Below are 19,235 nucleotides of genomic sequence, written 5' to 3' on the forward strand. Positions count from 1 at the left end.
ATATATAATTTGGACAATTTTACTTGCCCCCAGAAAGCATTCCACCAAATAGTTTTACAGTATTTAAAAAATAAATAAAATTGATCTCTGGTTGAAGATTGACCTTGGTCGGTTCGAGCGGTTGAGTATTCATGCCCATCTTTAGTATGTTGGAGAGTAATCTAAATGTCTCTAACCGTCTGTCCCCAGGTTTCACTCCTCTGATCCTGGCTGCCACAGCGGGTCATGTTGGCGTGGTGGAGATCCTGCTGGATAAAGGAGGGGACATCGAAGCCCAGTCTGAGAGAACCAAAGACACTCCTCTCTCCCTGGCCTGCTCTGGAGGAAGACAGGAGGTGCTGCTCTGCATGTCATATTTCGTGTGAACAACAGGACGAAGCAGTGCCGTAAAAAGCGAGACATATTAGCGTAGCCACTTTCCCACAGCACTCTCACCGCAGCTACCACCCAGAAGTCCCAACACTAGCATTCCTGCAATTTCAAACTCATTCGCAGGGAAACGGCTCTAATTTATTGCATCGAACATACTATGCTACATTTAAGGCTACATCGTCCCAAAATACCATGTAGGCCTAAAGACATAAGTCTAATGTCCAGAATTTAATCAATATAATTTGTAAATTAGATTTAGCTACAATATCACAGACATTGTAAGTAGATGGAACCACCACATGTGGATCGCTATTTATTTTAGTTTTTATATTTCTAGCAGCGTCTGTCTCCCCTTGTTCTGGATTTTAGTAAACGTCATATTATTTCACACATCTCTTTGTCTACTAAACATTATCTGAGCTGCATGTGATTGAACAAGTCATTGGAAGCATGTGCTCCATTCGTTACCTTCCTTGTAGACAGAATAAAATGTTTTTTGGGGGCGGATTACTATTAATGTAAATCCGTAAACCAACTGATACATTAACGTGCTCATTTTCAATAGCCTATAGAAGAAACAAGGAAACTGAAAGAGAAGTTATTTCAACCTGGTAATAATTCATTTTCTTTCAATTTGCTCTAGAATCTAATTATCAATATAATAAAGGTTGGCGTAGGATATTTCCTTAAAGTAGACTCAAACCGCAAATGTTGGATATGGATTGGCTTTAGCAAGATGCTGTGGAGATTAATTCATTTTCAGCACATTGAGTTTAAAAATATATATTATTAGAGATTCTACACAGCGGCTTGTTCTGGCCAATCCCCTCAATCTCTCCATCGATTGGTTGGGTCATAGCCTATAGGTGGCAATGTCAAGTCTGCAGCCTATAAAGAGGCTATCAGATGTGGGGGGTTTTTTAGATATGAAAAGGAGACGTTAAATGGGACTAACCCGGCACTGGTAGGAAAGTGTGGAGATGACTGTGTGCTGATTGACCAGTAGGATAGGTTGTGAATGAACGCGTTCTCAACTGGCCTACCTGGTAAAATAAAATAACGTGTGAATGTTCTGAAAGCTTCATTTTAATCAATCATATGAATACGATAAGAGCCCCCCCGTCGAGACCTGATGGGTTATCAGCAGGACAATAGTCTTGCTGTGTCTATGACATGGTACGCCGATGAAGACGGTTATGTTCCACATTGGGTAAAATATCCCTAAATTCAATGTTTATCATCTGCTATTGTCTACATGATTTACAGCAGGTTCTAGTAAGATTCAACAGAGAAAGCATCGAGGATTAATGACTGTCCAATCCGACAGACAGAAAACTGTCTATTGTGTAGGATAGGCTATTGCGCAACACCCAACTATATTTTCCTTTCTATCATTAAGGACCACGGGCTTTATAAACAAAACGATCAGAGGATAATTCACAAGGGATTTGTTTTTCCCAAACTTATTTCATTCAGGTCAGTCTTTTGACAGAAACCTGGAGATTTTATTCTTGGAGTGAAGATATTTCGACACCATGTCTAGATGATTAAAGGCTACACTGCTAACTTGTGTTTGTCCCGCAAATTGATGTGTGATCATAATCATTATTTAGCGACCCACGGTATACGTCCCACCTAATGAAAATCATTGGCTATTGTAACTGTGTGTCTCTAAAATAACAATGTTTCATTTTTTTAAAAGTCATGTTAGTCTTATTTTTTAAATTACCAAATTTCGGCCTTTTACTAGATCATCATATTTTCAAATTAACTGTATAACTGATCACATTTGTGAAAGTATTCTGCCTATATCTTCTGTTTTGTGTTATTTAAGTGTCTTAATGTGTTTGCACCCCAGGAAGAGGAGCTGTTACCTTTGCAGGAACTAATGGGAATCCTTAATAAACCTCAGGAAGAGTAGCTGCTGTCTTGGCCGGAACTAATGGGGATCCTTAATAAACCTCAGGAAGAGTAGCTGCTGTCTTGGCCGGAACTAATGGGGATCCATAATAAACCTCAGGAAGAGTAGCTGCTGCCTTGGCAGGAACTAATGGGGATCCATAATAAACCTCAGGAAGAGTAGCTTCTGCCTTGGCAGGAACTAATGGGGGTCCATAATAAACCTCAGGAAGAGTAGCTGCTGCCTTGGCCGGAACTAATGGGGATCCTTAATAAACCTCAGGAAGAGTAGCTGCTGCCTTGGCAGGAACTAATGGGGATCCTTAATAAACCTCAGGAAGAGTAGCTGCTGCCTTGGCCGGAACTAATGGGGATCCTTAATAAACCTCAGGAAGAGTAGCTTCTGCCTTGGCAGGAACTAATGGTGATCTTTAATAAACCTCAGGAAGAGTAGCTTCTGCCTTGGCAGGAACTAATGGTGATCTTTAATAAACCTCAGGAAGAGTAGCTTCTGCCTTGGCAGGAACTAATGGGGATCCATAATAAACCTCAGGAAGAGTAGCTGCTGCCTTGGCAGGAACTAATGGTGATCTTTAATAAACCTCAGGAAGAGTAGCTTCTGCCTTGGCAGGAACTAATGGGGATCCTTAATAAACCTCAGGAAGAGTAGCTGCTGCCTTGGCCGGAACTAATGGGGATCCTTAATAAACCTCAGGAAGAGTAGCTTCTGCCTTGGCCGGAACTAATGGGGATCCTTAATAAACCTCAGGAAGAGTAGCTGCTGCCTTGGCAGGAACTAATGGTGATCTTTAATAAACCTCAGGAAGAGTAGCTGCTGCCTTGGCAGGAACTAATGGGGATCCCTAATCAAATACAAATATGAACACATACATATTTTAGGCCGTAGCCTGAAAAACAGCCAGACATGATTTATGAAAAGCAGTGAACATACACATCGTTTCACCTTCTTGAATAACAGACTCATAAACACAAACATGCTTGCGTCACAGCTGTTTCCGCCCAGGGAAACTCAACGTATTGTAGCCTACAGTGCGTTGAGGGTGAGTACGCAGCAGGCTCGGCTCTTAGAGTAGCTGCTGCTGCATAGAAACAGCTAATGGTGATCCTAATAAAAACAACGAAATAACCCCTTAGTGAAACAGGAGACAGAACGACAACCTGACAGACACAAACTCACTGTCTGAACCAGCTTAACACTGCATACATTTAGATAAACGATAGAAGTGTCCTGTGGATTGACTAACCTGTGGTCCATTCCCTCCAGGTGGTGGAGCTGTTGCTGCTGCGCGGGGCCAACAAGGAGCACCGTAACGTTTCAGACTACACGCCGCTCAGCCTGGCCGCCTCAGGGGGCTTCGTCAACATCATCAAGATCCTCCTCAACGCTGGAGCTGAAATCAACTCCAGGTATCCACAACCAGCCCTCCTTGCCACAGTTTGTGCAGGCTGTGCCTCTGTCCCAATATTAACAGTTTGTATAATCATACCCTCGCCCCGTCTGTTCCCCTCGCCCCGTCTGTTCCCCTCGCCCCGTCTGTTCCCCTCGCCCCGTCTGTTCCCCTCAGGACTGGGAGTAAGCTGGGTATCTCTCCTCTGATGCTGGCTGCCATGAACGGTCACGTCCCTGCGGTCAAGCTGCTGCTGGACATGGGCTCAGACATCAACGCTCAGATCGAGACTAACCGCAACACGGCGCTGACCCTGGCCTGCTTCCAGGGACGGGCGGAGGTGGTCAGTCTGCTGCTGGACCGCAAGGCCAACGTGGAGCACCGCGCCAAGGTGGTAGCAACTGCAACAGGCTGGAGCCTGACATGTTGTCTGGGCGTGTGTCAAAGACATTAGAAATTATGTTTTTGTCTGTGTGGTGCTGTCTCACTGACCCATTATACGTTCTCTCTCAGACTGGGCTGACCCCCCTCATGGAGGCGGCATCGGGTGGCTATGCTGAGGTGGGGCGGGTGCTGCTGGATAAGAGCGCTGACGTCAACGCCCCACCTGTCCCCTCCTCCCGAGACACCGCGCTCACCATCGCTGCAGACAAGGGCCACTACAAGTTCTGTGAGCTCCTAATCAACCGGTAATATCTTCATCTTTTATGTACAGTGTGACAGTGAGAAGATCCTTTCAGTCAGAATATCATTCCTCTCTAGTCTCTCTTCCTCTACTCAGCCTGTTGTCCTTCTCACAGAGGTGCTCACATTGACGTGCGCAATAAGAAGGGAAACACTCCCCTGTGGCTGGCGGCCAACGGCGGCCATTTTGACGTGGTGCAGCTGCTGGTGCAGGCTGGGGCCGATGTCGACGCAGCAGACAACCGCAAGATCACACCACTCATGGCTGCCTTCCGCAAGGTGGTACACACACACACACACACACATGAAATAGTGGAGGCTGCTGAGGGGAGGACGGCTCAAAATAAAGCCTGGAACGGAGCGAATGGAATGGTATCAAACACATGGAAACCATGTGTTTGTTGTATTTGATACCGTTCCACTTAATCCGCTCCAACCATTACAACAAGCTCATCTTCCCCAATTAAGGTGCCACCAACCTCCTGTGGTATGAAACTAAACTGTGATAAAACACTAGTGTCACTTTCTCCTGTAAGTAAATTGGTTCTGATACTGATACACAGTTGAATATCTCATATATGACCTATGCTCCCCGTTAATTTCCTGGTCTTAGCTAATGACCCCAGTGGTGCATAAATGGAAGTGTATGTATAATAATCCCAGGAGCCTGACCTCTGAACTCTGTCTCACAGGGCCATGTGAAGGTGGTTCAGTACCTGGTCAAGGAGGTCAACCAGTTCCCCTCGGACATCGAGTGCATGAGATATATTGCCACCATCACGGACAAGGTAAGCTAAAACGGACAAGACCAACAACCCATTCATTGAAAATGACAAAGGGGGTCTCCCGAGTGGCGCAGCGGTCTAAGGCACTGCAGTGCTAGCTGTGTTACTACAGATCCTGGTTCGACACTAGGTTGCGTCGTGACCGGGAGACACATGAGGCAGGTGTACGGTGTTTCCTCCGACACATTGGTGCGGCTGGCTTCCGGGTTGTGTTTCGGAGGACTCATGGCTCTCGACCTTCGCGCCTCCTGAGTTCGTACGGGAGTTGCAGCGATGGGACAAGACTGTAACTACCAATTGGATATGACGAAATTGGGGAGAAAAGGGGGGTGGGTATATTTTAGAAAATGACAAAAGGTAAACTTTGTATTTTTCTGAAAGGAAGTGCGCTTCCAACAGTAAAGTTTGTCTCGTACTCGTCCTAGGACCTGCTGAAGAAATGTCACCAGTGCATGGAGACCATTGTCAAAGCCAAAGACCAGCAGGCAGCAGAGGCCAACAAGAACGCCAGCATTCTGCTGAAGGAGCTGGACTTGGAGAAGGTAAATTACTTTTCTATCCAACCAAACCTTCTGCTCCTCATGGATTTACAGCTCTCTGTAGATGTTGTGTGGATCCCAAATAGAACCCTGTTCCTGAGTCCTATAGGGAATATGGTCCCTATAGGACTCTGGTCAGAAGTAGTGCACTATATAGGGAATATGGTCCCTATAGAACTCTGGTCAGAAGTAGTGCACTATATAGGGAATATGGTCCCTATAGGACTCTGGTCAGAAGTAGTGCACTATATAGGGAATATGGTCCCTATAGAACTCTGGTCAGAAGTAGTGCACTATATAGGGAATATGGTCCCTATAGAACTCTGGTCAGAAGTAGTGCACTATATAGGGAATATGGTCCCTATAGAACTCTGGTCAGAAGTAGTGCACTATATAGGGAATATGGTCCCTATAGGACTCTGGTCAGAAGTAGTGCACTATATAGGGAATATGGTCCCTATAGGACTCTGGTCAGAAGTAGTGCACTATATAGGGAATATGGTCCCTATAGGACTCTGGTCAGAAGTAGTGCACTATATAGGGAATATGGTGCCTATAGGACTCTGGTCAGAAGTAGTGCACTATATAGGGAATATGGTCCCTATAGGACTCTGGTCAGAAGTAGTGCACTATATAGGGAATATGGTCCCTATAGAACTCTGGTCAGAAGTAGTGCACTATATAGGGAATATGGTCCCTATAGGACTCTGGTCAGAAGTAGTGCACTATATAGGGAATATGGTCCCTATAGGACTCTGGTCAGAAGTAGTGCACTATATAGGGAATATGGTGCCTATAGGACTCTGGTCAGAAGTAGTGCACTATATAGGGAATATGGTGACTCTGGTCAGAAGTAGTGCACTATATAGGGAATATGGTCCCTATAGGACTCTGGTCAGAAGTAGTGCACTATATAGGGAATATGGTGCCTATAGGACTCTGGTCAGAAGTAGTGCACTATATAGGGAATGTGGTGCCTATAGGACTCTGGTCAGAAGTAGTGCACTATATAGGGAATATGGTCCCTATAGGACTCTGGTCAGAAGTAGTGCACTATATAGGGAATATGGTCCCTATAGAACTCTGGTCAGAAGTAGTGCACTATATAGGGAATATGGTCCCTATAGAACTCTGGTCAGAAGTAGTGCACTATATAGGGAATATGGTCCCTATAGGACTCTGGTCAGAAGTAGTGCACTATATAGGGAATATGGTCCCTATAGGACTCTGGTCAGAAGTAGTGCACTATATAGGGAATATGGTCCCTATAGAACTCTGGTCAGAAGTAGTGCACTATATAGGGAATATGGTGCCATTTGGGATGCATCCTCTGGGTTGTAATCATCCATTTGTTTTTTTTCTTGGTGTGTACAGTCCAGGGAGGAGAGTAAGAAGCAAGCCCTGGCCGCTAAGCGTGAGAAGCGTAAGGAGAAACGCAAGAAGAAGAAGGAAGAGCAGAAGAGGAAGCTGGAGGGGGAGGAAGAGGAGGAGGAGGAAGAGGAGGCCAAAGTAAACGAGGAGTTAGAGGACCAAGACTCCTCTGAAGGTAACCACCTTTTTACTAGCTGTACTTGAATAGCCTCTTATGTAGCCTAGCGCGGCGGCACCTGAATAGCCTCTTATGTAGCCTAGCGCGGCGGCACCTGAATAGCCTCTTATGTAGCCTAGCGCGGCGGCACCTGAACAGCCTCTCGTAACCTAGCGCGGCGGGACACGGCCTCTCGTAACCTAGCGCGGCGGGACACGGCCTCGTAACCTAGCGCGGCGGGACACGGCCTCTCGTAACCTAGCGCGGCGGGACACGGCCTCTCGTAACCTAGCGCGGCGGGACACGGCCTCTCGTAACCTAGCGCGGCGGGACACGGCCTCTCGTAACCTAGCGCGGCGGGACACGGCCTCTCGTAACCTAGCGCGGCGGGACACGGCCTCTCGTAACCTAGCGCGGCGGGACACGGCCTCTCGTAACCTAGCGCGGCGGGACACGGCCTCTCGTAACCTAGCGCGGCGGGACACGGCCTCTCGTAACCTAGCCGGGCTCCTGAAATCAGCATGGTTTTACTCTTGAAGATGACCGTCTCTGTCTGCGTGAATTAAAGGATATTCAATCAGTTAATTAAAATAGTTAATTTTACAGATTATTTTATGTTAACTGAAAGAATGACGTGCTCATATTAATTTCAACTGAGACAAAGCCATTTGAGATCTTTTTAATGTGCTTTTGGTTGTTTCAGTGGCCCAATGGTAAAATAAGGGTGAATAACCTTCCTTATCTCATGCTCTGTTTAGATGGTGATGTCCCCATTGACCCGCCCAGCGCTACCACCACCACTACCATCGGCATCTCTGCCACCTCTGCCACCTTCACCAACGCCTTCGCCAAGAAACGAGCCAATGTAGCGACCACACCCAGCACCAACCGCAAAAACAAGAAGAACAAGACCATGGAGCCCATCATCCTGCAGGACCCCCAGGTGGTGCTGGCTCAGCAGAACACTGACAAAAACAAGATCCACAGGGAGCCCAGGGGCGGCGGGGTGCCGGGTGGCAGCGACTCAGACAACCTGGACAGCACCGACTGCAACAGTGAGAGCAGCAGCAGCGGCGGCAAGAGCCAGGAGCTCAACTACCTACCGGACATGCCCTCTTCATCTTCCTCATCCTCGTCTTCATCGTCTGCTCCCTCGGGGGTGAGCCAACAGCCTCAGCCGGTCCCTGAGAAGAGGCACATCTCCCGAGACCACAAAGTCACAGTGTCCATCTCCAAACCACACCAGAAGTAAGAGACCAGGTCTTAATGCTGAAAAGCTGTGTCCAAACTGGGAATTCTTAAGTCTAAACTTGTGAATTGTCTACAGTACACCACAGGGCTCTCTGTTTCTTTTTTTTCTTCTCAGACTCCATGACTGCATCAACGTCCTGGGGCCCAGCTCCCTTCCCCCCTCCTTCAAAACCATTTCCCTGCCGGTCACCTCGCCCAACAGCAAGATGAACCTCACCAGCCCCAAGAGGGGCCAGAAGAGGGAAGACGGCTGGAAAGAGGTGGTACGGAGGTGGGTTGGCCTTAACTCAAACAATGGCTACTGTAGTTACGGTTACCTTTTATATTTACTGTGACCTTTACCCTTAAAGAGTGCAGTAAGGGTACAGCACCTCCCTTCCTCTAGTTTGGAGTTTATAACTGTCACTTCTTGTTAACTAACCATCAACTGCACCTGGTATCTACTACATAGTTGTTAAGTACAGCCGTATGACCCAGATATTAATGGAATGGCTTGTTTGTCTTCTGTCAGATCTAAGAAGCTATTGGTGCCTGCCTCTGTCGTGTCTCGGATCATGGGCAGAGGTGGCTGTAATATCACTGCCATTCAGGACGTGACCGGTGCTCACATCGACGTGGACAAACAGAAGGACAAGAATGGAGAAAGGATGATCACCATCAGGTAAGACCGGCCCACTGATCACCACCAGGTATGACCGGCCCACTGATCACCACCAGGTATGACCGGCCCACTGATCACCACCAGGTATGACCGGCCCACTGATCACCACCAGGTAAGACCGGCCCACTGATCACCACCAGGTAAGACCGGCCCACTGATCACCACCAGGTAAGACCGGCCCACTGATCACCACCAGGTAAGACCGGCCCACTGATCACCACCAGGTAAGACCGGCCCGCTGATCACCACCAGGTAAGACCGGCCCGCTGATCACCACCAGGTAAGACCGGCCCGCTGATCACCACCAGGTAAGACCGGCCCGCTGATCACCACCAGGTAAGACCGGCCCGCTGATCACCACCAGGTAAGACCGGCCCGCTGATCACCACCAGGTAAGACCGGCCCGCTGATCACCACCAGGTAAGACCGGCCCGCTGATCACCACCAGGTCAGACCGGCCCGCTGATCACCACCAGGTCAGACCGGCCCGCTGATCACCACCAGGTCAGACCGGCCCGCTGATCACCACCAGGTCAGACACTCACCTGCTTCTCTCCCTTTGGTCTTCAGAGGAGGCACAGAGTCGACTCGGCACGCTGTGCAACTGATCAACGCCCTGATCCAGGACCCAGCCAAGGAGCTGGAGGACCTAATCCCCAGAAACCACATCCGCACCCCTGGCACCAGCACCAAGATGGGCTCCACCTACACCACCTCCACAGGGGCCACCAACACTACGGCGGCCGGCTCAAAGGGTCTGGCATCAGTTTTTCCGTCGTCCGCTGTGTCCTTCCAGACCCCCCCGGTCTCTCAGCAGGGAGGGAAGATGGGAAAGAACCTGTCCCCCGGGGTGAGGCCCCCCTTTGTTTCACTGCCCCTGGCGTACGCCAACCCACATCTGGCCCTGCTGGCTGCCCAGACCATGCACCACATCCGACACCCACGTCTGCCCATGGCACAGTTCGGTGGCACCTTTTCTCCATCGCCTAACACCTGGGGCCCGTTCCCGGTGCGGCCCGTCAACCCCGGCAGCACTCACAGCTCTCCCAAGCACAACGGGAGCACTGCCCCCCGGCCCTCGCCTGTCTCTGCTGCCCATCCGGAGTACACAGCTTCTGCCTCTACAGCAGTCCCTGCAGCCACCGCCTCACCCACCAGCACTGCCCCCTCCGGCACCCCAACGCCCTACTCTGCCAGGAAGCAGCTCTTCTCTGGCGAACCAAAGACGACCAGCATGACAGCTGTCACTTCCACAGTGAGCAACGTTCCCGCCACGCAGCTGGCCCCTGCACCCTCCACCATGCCCTCTACGCCGTCCTCCCCTTCCGTGCCCTTCGCCCCGTCTGCACAGCAGCTGCTCGTCTCCAAGCCAGAGCCTGCTGGTGGCACCACGCCTGGTAAAGAGAAGTCCTCTCCAGATGCAGCACCTGTCCAAGGTGGAGCGTCTGAATGTTCCAGCTCCAACGGCCCCATGTACTTCACAGGTCCTCCAACGGCTCCACCATCACTGCCCTCCCAGCAGCCAGACAGCCGACAGCATCAGCTTCCCCTCCCCTGCTCCCCCAGCACAGAGCCCAGCCCCCCGGCCGCCCAGCCTCCCTGCTCCCACCTGCCCTCCTCTCACGCTGCACCAGCAGGGGGCAGCACCGTACCTCACTACGCACAGCCTTCTCCCTCATGCGTGCAGCCCTCGGCTCAGGTCTACCCCATGCCAGCTGGGACATCTCCACAGGAGCACCATTCTATGTTTGTTCCCTCTGGAGCCTCCCAGGAGCAACACCAGAAACAGCAGCAGCAGTATGCCAACCAAGGCATGGCACCCCCTTCCATGGGCATGATTAACGGCTCCCAGATGCACAGCCACGGGGGCAAGACCCAGCAGCTGCCCCCCAACTATGGCCCCACCGCCCTCTTCAACCATTTCAGCAGCATGTTTGACAGCAACCAGGTGGGGAACAATCAGGTGTGGGGAGCATGTCACCTGCCTGCCCGGACCCCTCCGGAGCAGCCCTACATGGGAGGCATGGGACAGATGGAGAACGTGATGCCAGCTCCTGACGGCTCCAAGGCTCCAGGGTATCGCTGTAACTCCCAGAGGATTGTCACCAGTCCCATTGGTAAGCAACAAGGACCATAGACTCCACTACACACACACACGCACACACACACACACACAGCAGGAAATAACACATAACCCATAACACCATGTAACCCAAGAAAATAATTTGGTTCCAGAGAAACAGGAATTCTACAGGTTCCACAAAGCAGCACTAATCACGTTTATATTGACGTACTTGTTCAGTTTTATTAGTGGTTTGTGCCTAAATATTTTAACCAGGTCAGTTGACCTCTTTGTTTCAGGCATGCACCACATGGACCCGTCGGGAAACTCCATCTCTTCGTCTGCTGCTCTGACCAGCTTCGCCACCAGTATCTCTGGCAGTGCAGTGTACCTGCAGGGTCCATCCCCGGTGGGAACCCCCTCCTTTAGCCGCCAGCACTTCTCCCCTCACCCCTGGAGCGCCTCCACCTCCAGTAAGAGCACAGCACGGGGCAGGGGACAGGGGACAGGGCAGTTCATTCATAGATCTACAGTGTTTTTCAACCCCCCCCCCCCTTTTTTTGGGGGGACAACAAAGTAGCTTCAATGTCTACTTTTTGGTAAAATAATGAAATTAAATTAAGCCTAATCAAAGGATTTCATGTAATTTTATCTTAAGTCTTCTTTGATAAATCCAACATTTGGAAAGTTAACAGGCCTTTGCCCCCCCCCCCCCCCCCCCCAGGTGAGTCCCCGGTGTCCTCTGTGTCGTCCCCTCTTTGTGCGTCCACGGTGACCACGGCTCTGATTCAGGCTAAGCCCAGCAGCAACAGCCAGCAGGACCGCAAGGTGCCCCCACCCATTGGCACTGAGCGCCTGGCACGCATCCGCCAGACGGGCTCCGTGAACCACGCCATGCTCACAGCCAGCTACACGCCGCCTGTCGGACAGGGGGGCATCTGGTCCTTCGGCGTGGGCAGTGCGTCTGGTGAGTGTTTTGGAGAGAGGTGGATCGGGTTAGTGTACAGTTGTAGAGGAATGGATAGTTGTAGAACTGATCATCTTTAATTGTCAGTGTTTTAAGATGTTTATTATAATGCTTTGAAATGTATTGTAAATGTTTTGAACATAACGATTAACTCTCACACGATCCAAAATCTCAGTCCTCCCCTGCTCTTACCCTCCACCTTTAGAGGCGATGTCAGGCTGGTCTCAGCCCCTGATGGGCGGTCACGTGATGCACCAGCAGAGTGGCTTCTCCCAGCACCAAGCCATGGAGCGGGACGACACCGGCATCGTGAACCCCTCCAACACCTTCCATCAACCCATGCCCACCAACTTCATGGACTTCCCAAAGGTAGCGGACAGACACTGCTAAATAGTTGATGCAAAGATTTTGTGGTGTGAATGATCCAATGAGAACTATCACAAAAACATTTTTTAACATATATAATTAAATTTTTTTACCAGTTCTGTCTTTTTTTAAATTGTCCTTTCTAGGGTTTGCCAATGTCAATGTATGGCGGGACGATCATTCCTCCCCACCCTCCTATGGGAGAGGCCCCTGGGGGCCCCATGTACAACGGGCTCCATAGCGCTGACCCTGCCTGGAATCCCATCATGAACGTGGTCTCCAACTCTGCAGAGACTGCAGAAACCCAGCAGGTAAGCACTCCCATCAACATCATTCACTTATTTTCACCATTAATCAGTCTTCCTCGGTTGTGGTTTTGTAACTAAGTGATGAAAACGTGTCGTTTCAGGTCTGGCCTGGGACTTGGGTGCCGCACGTTGGAAATGTGCACCTGAATCACGTCAACTAAACACATCTAGCGATTGAAGCATAGGACCATTTAACAAGACTCATACACGTTTAAGAGAACCAGATAATTACATAATATACAAAGATATTAACCTAGGGAGTGTCCAGAAACTGAGAAATTGGATGGTCGGAAACCATTTTGATGTGCCTAACTAAAAAGATGAATTCAGTGTGGGCTGTAACGTGTTTATCACTGTCTATGAACAAACCAATTGCCTGTTAAACAGGATCCATTCTTTGCGTAGTATAGCCATTATTTTGACTTTAAAAGCCCCACATTTAATTGTTCTTGGTCTGCAGGGCTCTACAGGACTGTACGCTTATTTATACTCAGCCCAAGAACTAGGTGATAACATAAAGTGAGAACTCAGACCTTTTTAGTGGTAAATACATGTATAATTGTTTACATACTAAAAAAAAGAAGGGTTAAAACCAGATTACATGTCGTATAGTGACTCTACTGTATTAATGTGTAATATTTACCTTAATAGTCAATAAAAAGACAAAACTGTACTGTTGTGCCTTTATTCATATTGTATTTACCTCATGACGACATACACCTCATGATTATCTCTGCACACTTTGTTGATATGAAGTGCCCTTGGTCTGTCTATAGAAGTAGGAGACTGCTCCTGTGTGGCATGTGTACTCATGATGATGTAATCGCTCACTCTGACTGAATGTTCTGGCACGGGGTCCTATTTATCATGCACGGAGAAGTTTCCACGAGAGACTGCAATCGGACACTTCATTTTACATTCACTAAGAGTCTACCCAGAGAACACCATAATGTCAAAACATAAAATGACCGACGTTCAACTAGGATTGCTATCTTTTGTTATCTAACTTCAAATTGATTATTGCTTATCAACACTGCCTTGTTTGAATTGCACTTGTAAACAAGTAATGCAGGAGATGTTTCCTTTTTCCCCCCCAACAAGATTGACTGGGAATTTGATATATTTGAGGAGAGACCAATCACTCAAGCCATAATGGGACAGTAAAGTAATCTAACATTTTTTGGGATGATTTAAGAACAGAGGACTGGAGGCTGGTGGGAGGAGCTATAGGAGGACGGGCTTATTTTAGTGGCTGGGATGGAATAAATGGAACATACTGTATCAAACATATGGAAACAATATGTTTGATTCTGTCCCATTCATTCCAGCCATTACAATGAGGCCATCCTCCTATAGCTCCTCCCACCAGCCTCCACTGGGAGAAGAACATTGTCATGACATCACAAACATATAGAACGTCAAGTATATTTGGGGGATGGGCTATTGCGTTAGTAGTATTTTGATTGTTTTAAATGCAAACTTTCTGTTATGCTATGCATCTGTCCTCGTTTGCAGGGTATATAAAGATCTACCAGGTCGAATCATGTGACGGTTCATGTCAGTTCATACTGAGTTCGCATATGTGATTGGTGAGCTTTAAAATGAAATGTTGCGCAGGTTGATACAGTAGTGAGGTGATTGTGAAACTCAAACTAAGCCACGCCTTAAATCAGCAGATTTTTCATAAACACCTGCACGTGGCTGCTAGAGCTCACTGCGTAGTGCGTCTCCCAGCGCCGCAGTCCCCTAGTTGTCAAACAAAACTTCAGAGTTGGCGCAGCTTTACCATCTTACAGGCTATAGTAGACATCGATCACAAATAATTTGCAGTGTCTTTTTTTCTTAGAACTGTTCATTCGTCTGCTGTCTACGATGTCTTCTAACGGTACCACCAGTATAGGCCTAAACTGCCCTATTCCCAGTCGCTTTGAGCAGTCAAAAGACTGGTCTCAGCTGCCCGACTCCTACAGTCAGACGCCTGGAGGCACCCTGTTCTCCACGACACCTGGAGGTAAGTTTAGCAAAATAAGGGACTACTTATCGTATTGAAGAACACACTGATACGGCCTCGGGCGTGTAAGCGCTGCGCTAGTTTGGAGAACAGCACATTGCGCACAATTGCATGAAGATATGACCTGGGAGCGTGGTGACGCTTTTGTCCAGTTTTGAATGAACGGTTATGTACTTACATTCCTATTGCATTAAATGCACTTTTACCTGTTCCAATAATTTTAGTTGAATCATCCAATAAACATTTATTGTATGGATCCAGCCATGACATTCAATTATCTCTGTCAAGATGCAGTTGATCCGATTTATCAACGTGTGTGTGAGGAGGACATTGTGTGGCCTTTACAAGGAGTCCAACGTGGAGGGGAGAGAGGCTGAAGGAATGGGGTTGTTTTCACTGGTGGTGTTACATAGCTGGAATTGCTGAGGACGTTACGGCTCAGTTACAAGGAGGCACTACAGGGGTAGAGGAGTTTGTAAAGCCAGGCAACACACCTGAACTGAGGGGACTGAGATCCAGAGACTTCTATTGAACTGTATGACAAAAGAGTGCATAGGTGTGATTGCGTTCAAATTATTTTCCCAGTACAGCATATGAAACATGTCAGACCAGTAGATTCTCAGAGGGTGTTTTCACATATAGTCCTCTTTATAGTGAACTCGGGTAAAGAATTTTTTTTATTAAAAAATATTTTAAGCTGCAAAATAACTTTTGTGTTCACACTGCCCTTGCCTTTGAATGAGGACTATTTTTCCAGTTCATTTCACCTAAACCCAGAGGCCTCTTTGCATTCACATTGCTATGTTTAGAAAGGAACCAAGATATTTTTCCAACATGCACTCTGGGTTTTTATAAAGTGCAGTACAAGCCATTCAATCAGAATGTGTTATCAGACAGCTAGATATACCAATTTACATTTTGGAAGCTAATAGATTGCATTTAGTTAAAATGAGACATAGTTGTAATCAGACGATACTATTAACATGTACATTTAATTGGTAACAGAATAAATAGAAATATAATAAATAATGCTGTAATTGGAAATTGTACACCCAATGTAGGCTACTGCCCCTTTTAAGAGCAAGAATAGATTTTGGAATTTATGTTGTGATTCTCACCAAATATATTGTCTTCTCACGCTAATCAAACCCCACAATCAATAAACGGTTTATGGCGTTCTCTTAGCCTATAAATCACATATTGCTAAAAAATAATCTGAACTAAAAACATAACACATGTTTGAGTTTCTGTGCGGCCTTGACAATCGCTAATCAATATCCAATCAATATTCAATATCCAAAAACGGGATATTTCGCGAAACCTGCACATCTCTTTTTTTAGTGCCACCAGTGTGCGGATTTATGGCATGGGAAACGGTGTTACAGTAGTCTAGTGTGTGTGGTGCGGGAATAATGACAAGCGAACCTGGGGAGCTTTGCGTTCACATTGTCCTAAAAAAGGGAACCGGACGATGGAATTCAAACGAAGCGTACTCAGACCACCTCTCGAGATGGCTTCGCTTCCGGGGCTCTTTTGAGTGTGCCGAGTTCCTTTTCGAGTGTTCACACTGCACAAAAACGAATCACAAAAAGTGGCTGAAAGGGACCAAGTGTGAAAACACCCTGATATAGTTGCTAGTAGTATAGGATCCAGATCAGATCAAGGTGAGTTATTCTATTGAAAAGTACACGCGGAGTATAGACCGCCCACTTTTCTATGTAGCCTGCACTAACACACCTTGGATAAATATTGTGCACAAGAATACCTCGTGATCTAGACGGATTGCTGCACATCATGACTCCTGGTCAGTGTTGCCAACAAATTTTCATGGTGAGTTGCTAGAGGCAGGTTGATTTGTTGATAAATGTTGCTAAATGACGTTGATGTCATTGCGTGATAACGTAAAACTGCGTCATTACGTAGAATACACAATAACGTTTTAACTAATTGACTGGCCATCTCGGCAAAAAATATGATTTGACATTTGTTCAGGTACAGACACCCCCTCTTTTCTGTACTTCTGGCTGTACATTTTTGATTGAGGCATGTTGATTGATGTAAGTTCTGTTCAAGATCACACATTCGTGACCAACTATATTCATTGGGTTTGGCTCGTCGAACACGTACTACTGCTGCTGCAGTCAGCCAACAATGATCTGCAATTTGCTGAAATTGCTGCTGGCCTGCTGCTGACGTCACTCACAATGCACTTTTGCAGCCAGGCACATGTGTTGTGACTGAGTGTGTGACAGAGAAAATCGTTTTTGTGTCATTTAGAGGGAAAATGTGTGCATTTTAGCGTTCGAGTCACTTTTCAAAAGTTGCTAAAAGTTCAAAATATATTTTTTAAAGTAGCTAAATTTGTTGCTAGGTGCTGTTTGAAAAGAAAGTTGCTAAATCTAGCAACAAAATTGCTAAGTTGGCATCACTGCTCCTGGTACTTCTGTGTTCTTACCCCGAGACAGACACTTCAACCCTTTGTCCTCACAGGAACCAGGATAATCTATGACAGAAAGTTCCTGCTGGAATGTCGGAATTCACCGATGACACGTACCCCTCCGTGCTGTCTCCCCCATATCCCAGGGGTCACGGCGCCGGCCCTGCACCCTCTGGGCAAGTTGAAGGAAATGGACGAGAACAAAGACATCCCAGGTTGGTCTGGTCCGACACTACTGTATATCCTATGAGACCCATTAACCTCTTCCCCTAGCCAGGCCTCTTGGTTACCTGCTCTCCTAAACACCTGACTCCTCTCCCACATGGCTTTGCAGCAGATGTTTTTACTGAGCAACTCAAGAGGGAACACCTTTTTAAGGGCTCCTCAAGGAAATACTTGAGAAACAAGTTCTCTTGTTTTGTTATTAGAAGCTGTGCAAGGACAGTAAATCAAGTCATTGCACTTATTCTGTCTTAGTTCACAGTGTAGGGAAATGGAAAGCAGTTGCTATGTTTGAAAGGCATCATGTTTATATCCCAAGATACAAATATATCCTTGTCATTCAGTCCCTGTTACTTGATTTACTCCATCTTGCATTCACATGATGTTCTGATGTCTCACCTCTATAACTTGCCTAATTATTTAATTAGGCAAGTTATAGAGGTGAGTTTAATTATCTAATTAATTTCTTACCAGTAATTAAAGGGAGGGGATAGGTTGCTTTGTTCGGGTGACGTTGGTGACAAATAAGTAGTTTATTTCCGAGGATAAGGAAGTAGGCTACATAGGCCTATTATCATCAGTGCAGTGTGTATGAGGTGACAAATGCCCAGACTATCACCTGATGTACAAAACAGTTGGTGTGTTTTGTTGACTCTTTTTGTACCAGCACTAGACCAAGTTCCAAGTTAAACCGCTCCTCGAGAAAAGCAAACAAAAACCTGTCTGATATGTCAAGCTGCTGGCCAAGCCATATGCTGCATGTCTTGTGACCAACTCATTTAGTTTGTAGATGCTCAAAGCTTTTTTGGAAGTTCAGGAAAGGATATGTCCTCGACGCTGACCTGTGTTCTCTTTTCTGTCCCTACAGCTGACGATGCCCAGTTTGTGATTGACATCTGAAGCAACTCATCCAGACCCATTCTGTTGGAGAAATTGTATCCTGTTCAGACCACTGGGTGGTCGCTCTACTGGTCACACTCACTTTAGATTCCCTCCTGTCTAATCCTGGAGGATGATTTGGGAAGAGTGGATGCAGTCAGTCTGTTAACTGCTTTTCATCTTGATGTACCTTTTCTTTTTGTACACTTGGTACTTTCTGTTTTTACAGGATTAATGAATTTATCATTTTGAGTTTTATTAAATGGCAACGAATATTGTCAAGTTGCATTTTTATATGTGGTCTGGGGGTTGGCAGCTGATTACAAGGGTATTCAGAGATTACTTCAATTAATCTCTGGGCTCTTTGAGAGTGTGCTGTTATGCTGCAAAGAAAATAAATGAAATTAAAAAAGTTATGGTGCTTTGTGTTTTTTAATCATCTGATGGTTTGAAAAGACTTGGCTATAGGCCAAGAAGTGTGGCGTTTGTGGTTTGGTTGAATGAACTCACTTGTAATGTACAGAGCCCTGAAACTTAACTCTGGACCTTGTAGGCAGTGGCACTGGCTTCATTTTTTTTTTAATCCTCTAATCAAGAATTGATTTAGACCTGGGACACCAAGTGGGTGTAATTCATTATCAGGTAGAACAGAAAACCAGGAGGCTCCTCTGGAACTCATAGGGTAAGAGTTGAATACCCCTGGTATAGAGCAGGGATGTTCATTTCTGTTCCTGGAGGGCCAAAACACTTCAGTTTTTTATTTATACCTGGTAGTTAATTGCACTCACATGGTGTCCCAGGTCTAAATTAGTCCCTTATGAGAAGAAGAGGATGTAAACCAGAAGTGTTTCGACA

The 19,235-nt window shown here is 47.0% G+C and overlaps 2 protein-coding genes across 7 annotated transcripts in view; both read left to right on the forward strand.

Moving 5' to 3' along the window:
- LOC139537847 (ankyrin repeat and KH domain-containing protein 1-like) overlaps nucleotides 1-13,504 on the forward strand; it is a 43,123-nt gene extending 29,619 nt beyond the window's left edge. For 3 of the 6 annotated variants that reach the window (XM_071339683.1, XM_071339684.1, XM_071339685.1), the window contains exons 18-34: nucleotides 190-335; nucleotides 3,557-3,699; nucleotides 3,858-4,071; nucleotides 4,194-4,369; nucleotides 4,481-4,643; nucleotides 5,057-5,152; nucleotides 5,575-5,691; nucleotides 7,063-7,234; nucleotides 7,975-8,464; nucleotides 8,583-8,738; nucleotides 8,979-9,128; nucleotides 9,699-11,245; nucleotides 11,490-11,663; nucleotides 11,915-12,157; nucleotides 12,333-12,526; nucleotides 12,670-12,834; nucleotides 12,933-13,504. In XM_071339683.1, the coding sequence (XP_071195784.1) occupies nucleotides 190-335; nucleotides 3,557-3,699; nucleotides 3,858-4,071; nucleotides 4,194-4,369; nucleotides 4,481-4,643; nucleotides 5,057-5,152; nucleotides 5,575-5,691; nucleotides 7,063-7,234; nucleotides 7,975-8,464; nucleotides 8,583-8,738; nucleotides 8,979-9,128; nucleotides 9,699-11,245; nucleotides 11,490-11,663; nucleotides 11,915-12,157; nucleotides 12,333-12,526; nucleotides 12,670-12,834; nucleotides 12,933-12,992 (4,406 nt within the window). In that variant the 3' untranslated portion in view covers nucleotides 12,993-13,504. The remainder of the gene's footprint in view (nucleotides 1-189; nucleotides 336-3,556; nucleotides 3,700-3,857; nucleotides 4,072-4,193; nucleotides 4,370-4,480; nucleotides 4,644-5,056; nucleotides 5,153-5,574; nucleotides 5,692-7,062; nucleotides 7,235-7,974; nucleotides 8,465-8,582; nucleotides 8,739-8,978; nucleotides 9,129-9,698; nucleotides 11,246-11,489; nucleotides 11,664-11,914; nucleotides 12,158-12,332; nucleotides 12,527-12,669; nucleotides 12,835-12,932) is intronic. The other 3 variants (XM_071339686.1, XM_071339687.1, XM_071339688.1) reach the window with 1 other exon arrangement.
- A 955-nt stretch (nucleotides 13,505-14,459) lies between these two features.
- LOC139537860 (eukaryotic translation initiation factor 4E-binding protein 3-like) lies at nucleotides 14,460-18,724 on the forward strand. Its single transcript, XM_071339711.1, has 3 exons — nucleotides 14,460-14,842; nucleotides 17,333-17,494; nucleotides 18,370-18,724. The coding sequence occupies exons 1-3, from the start codon at nucleotides 14,704-14,706 to the stop codon at nucleotides 18,399-18,401; spliced, it is 333 nt and encodes a 110-aa protein (XP_071195812.1). The 5' UTR covers nucleotides 14,460-14,703; the 3' UTR covers nucleotides 18,402-18,724.
- Nucleotides 18,725-19,235: the final 511 nt, after the last annotated feature.

The sequence above is a fragment of the Salvelinus alpinus genome, chromosome 13, assembly GCF_045679555.1.
Source record: "Salvelinus alpinus chromosome 13, SLU_Salpinus.1, whole genome shotgun sequence".
In the NCBI taxonomy this organism is placed as follows: domain Eukaryota; kingdom Metazoa; phylum Chordata; class Actinopteri; order Salmoniformes; family Salmonidae; genus Salvelinus; species Salvelinus alpinus.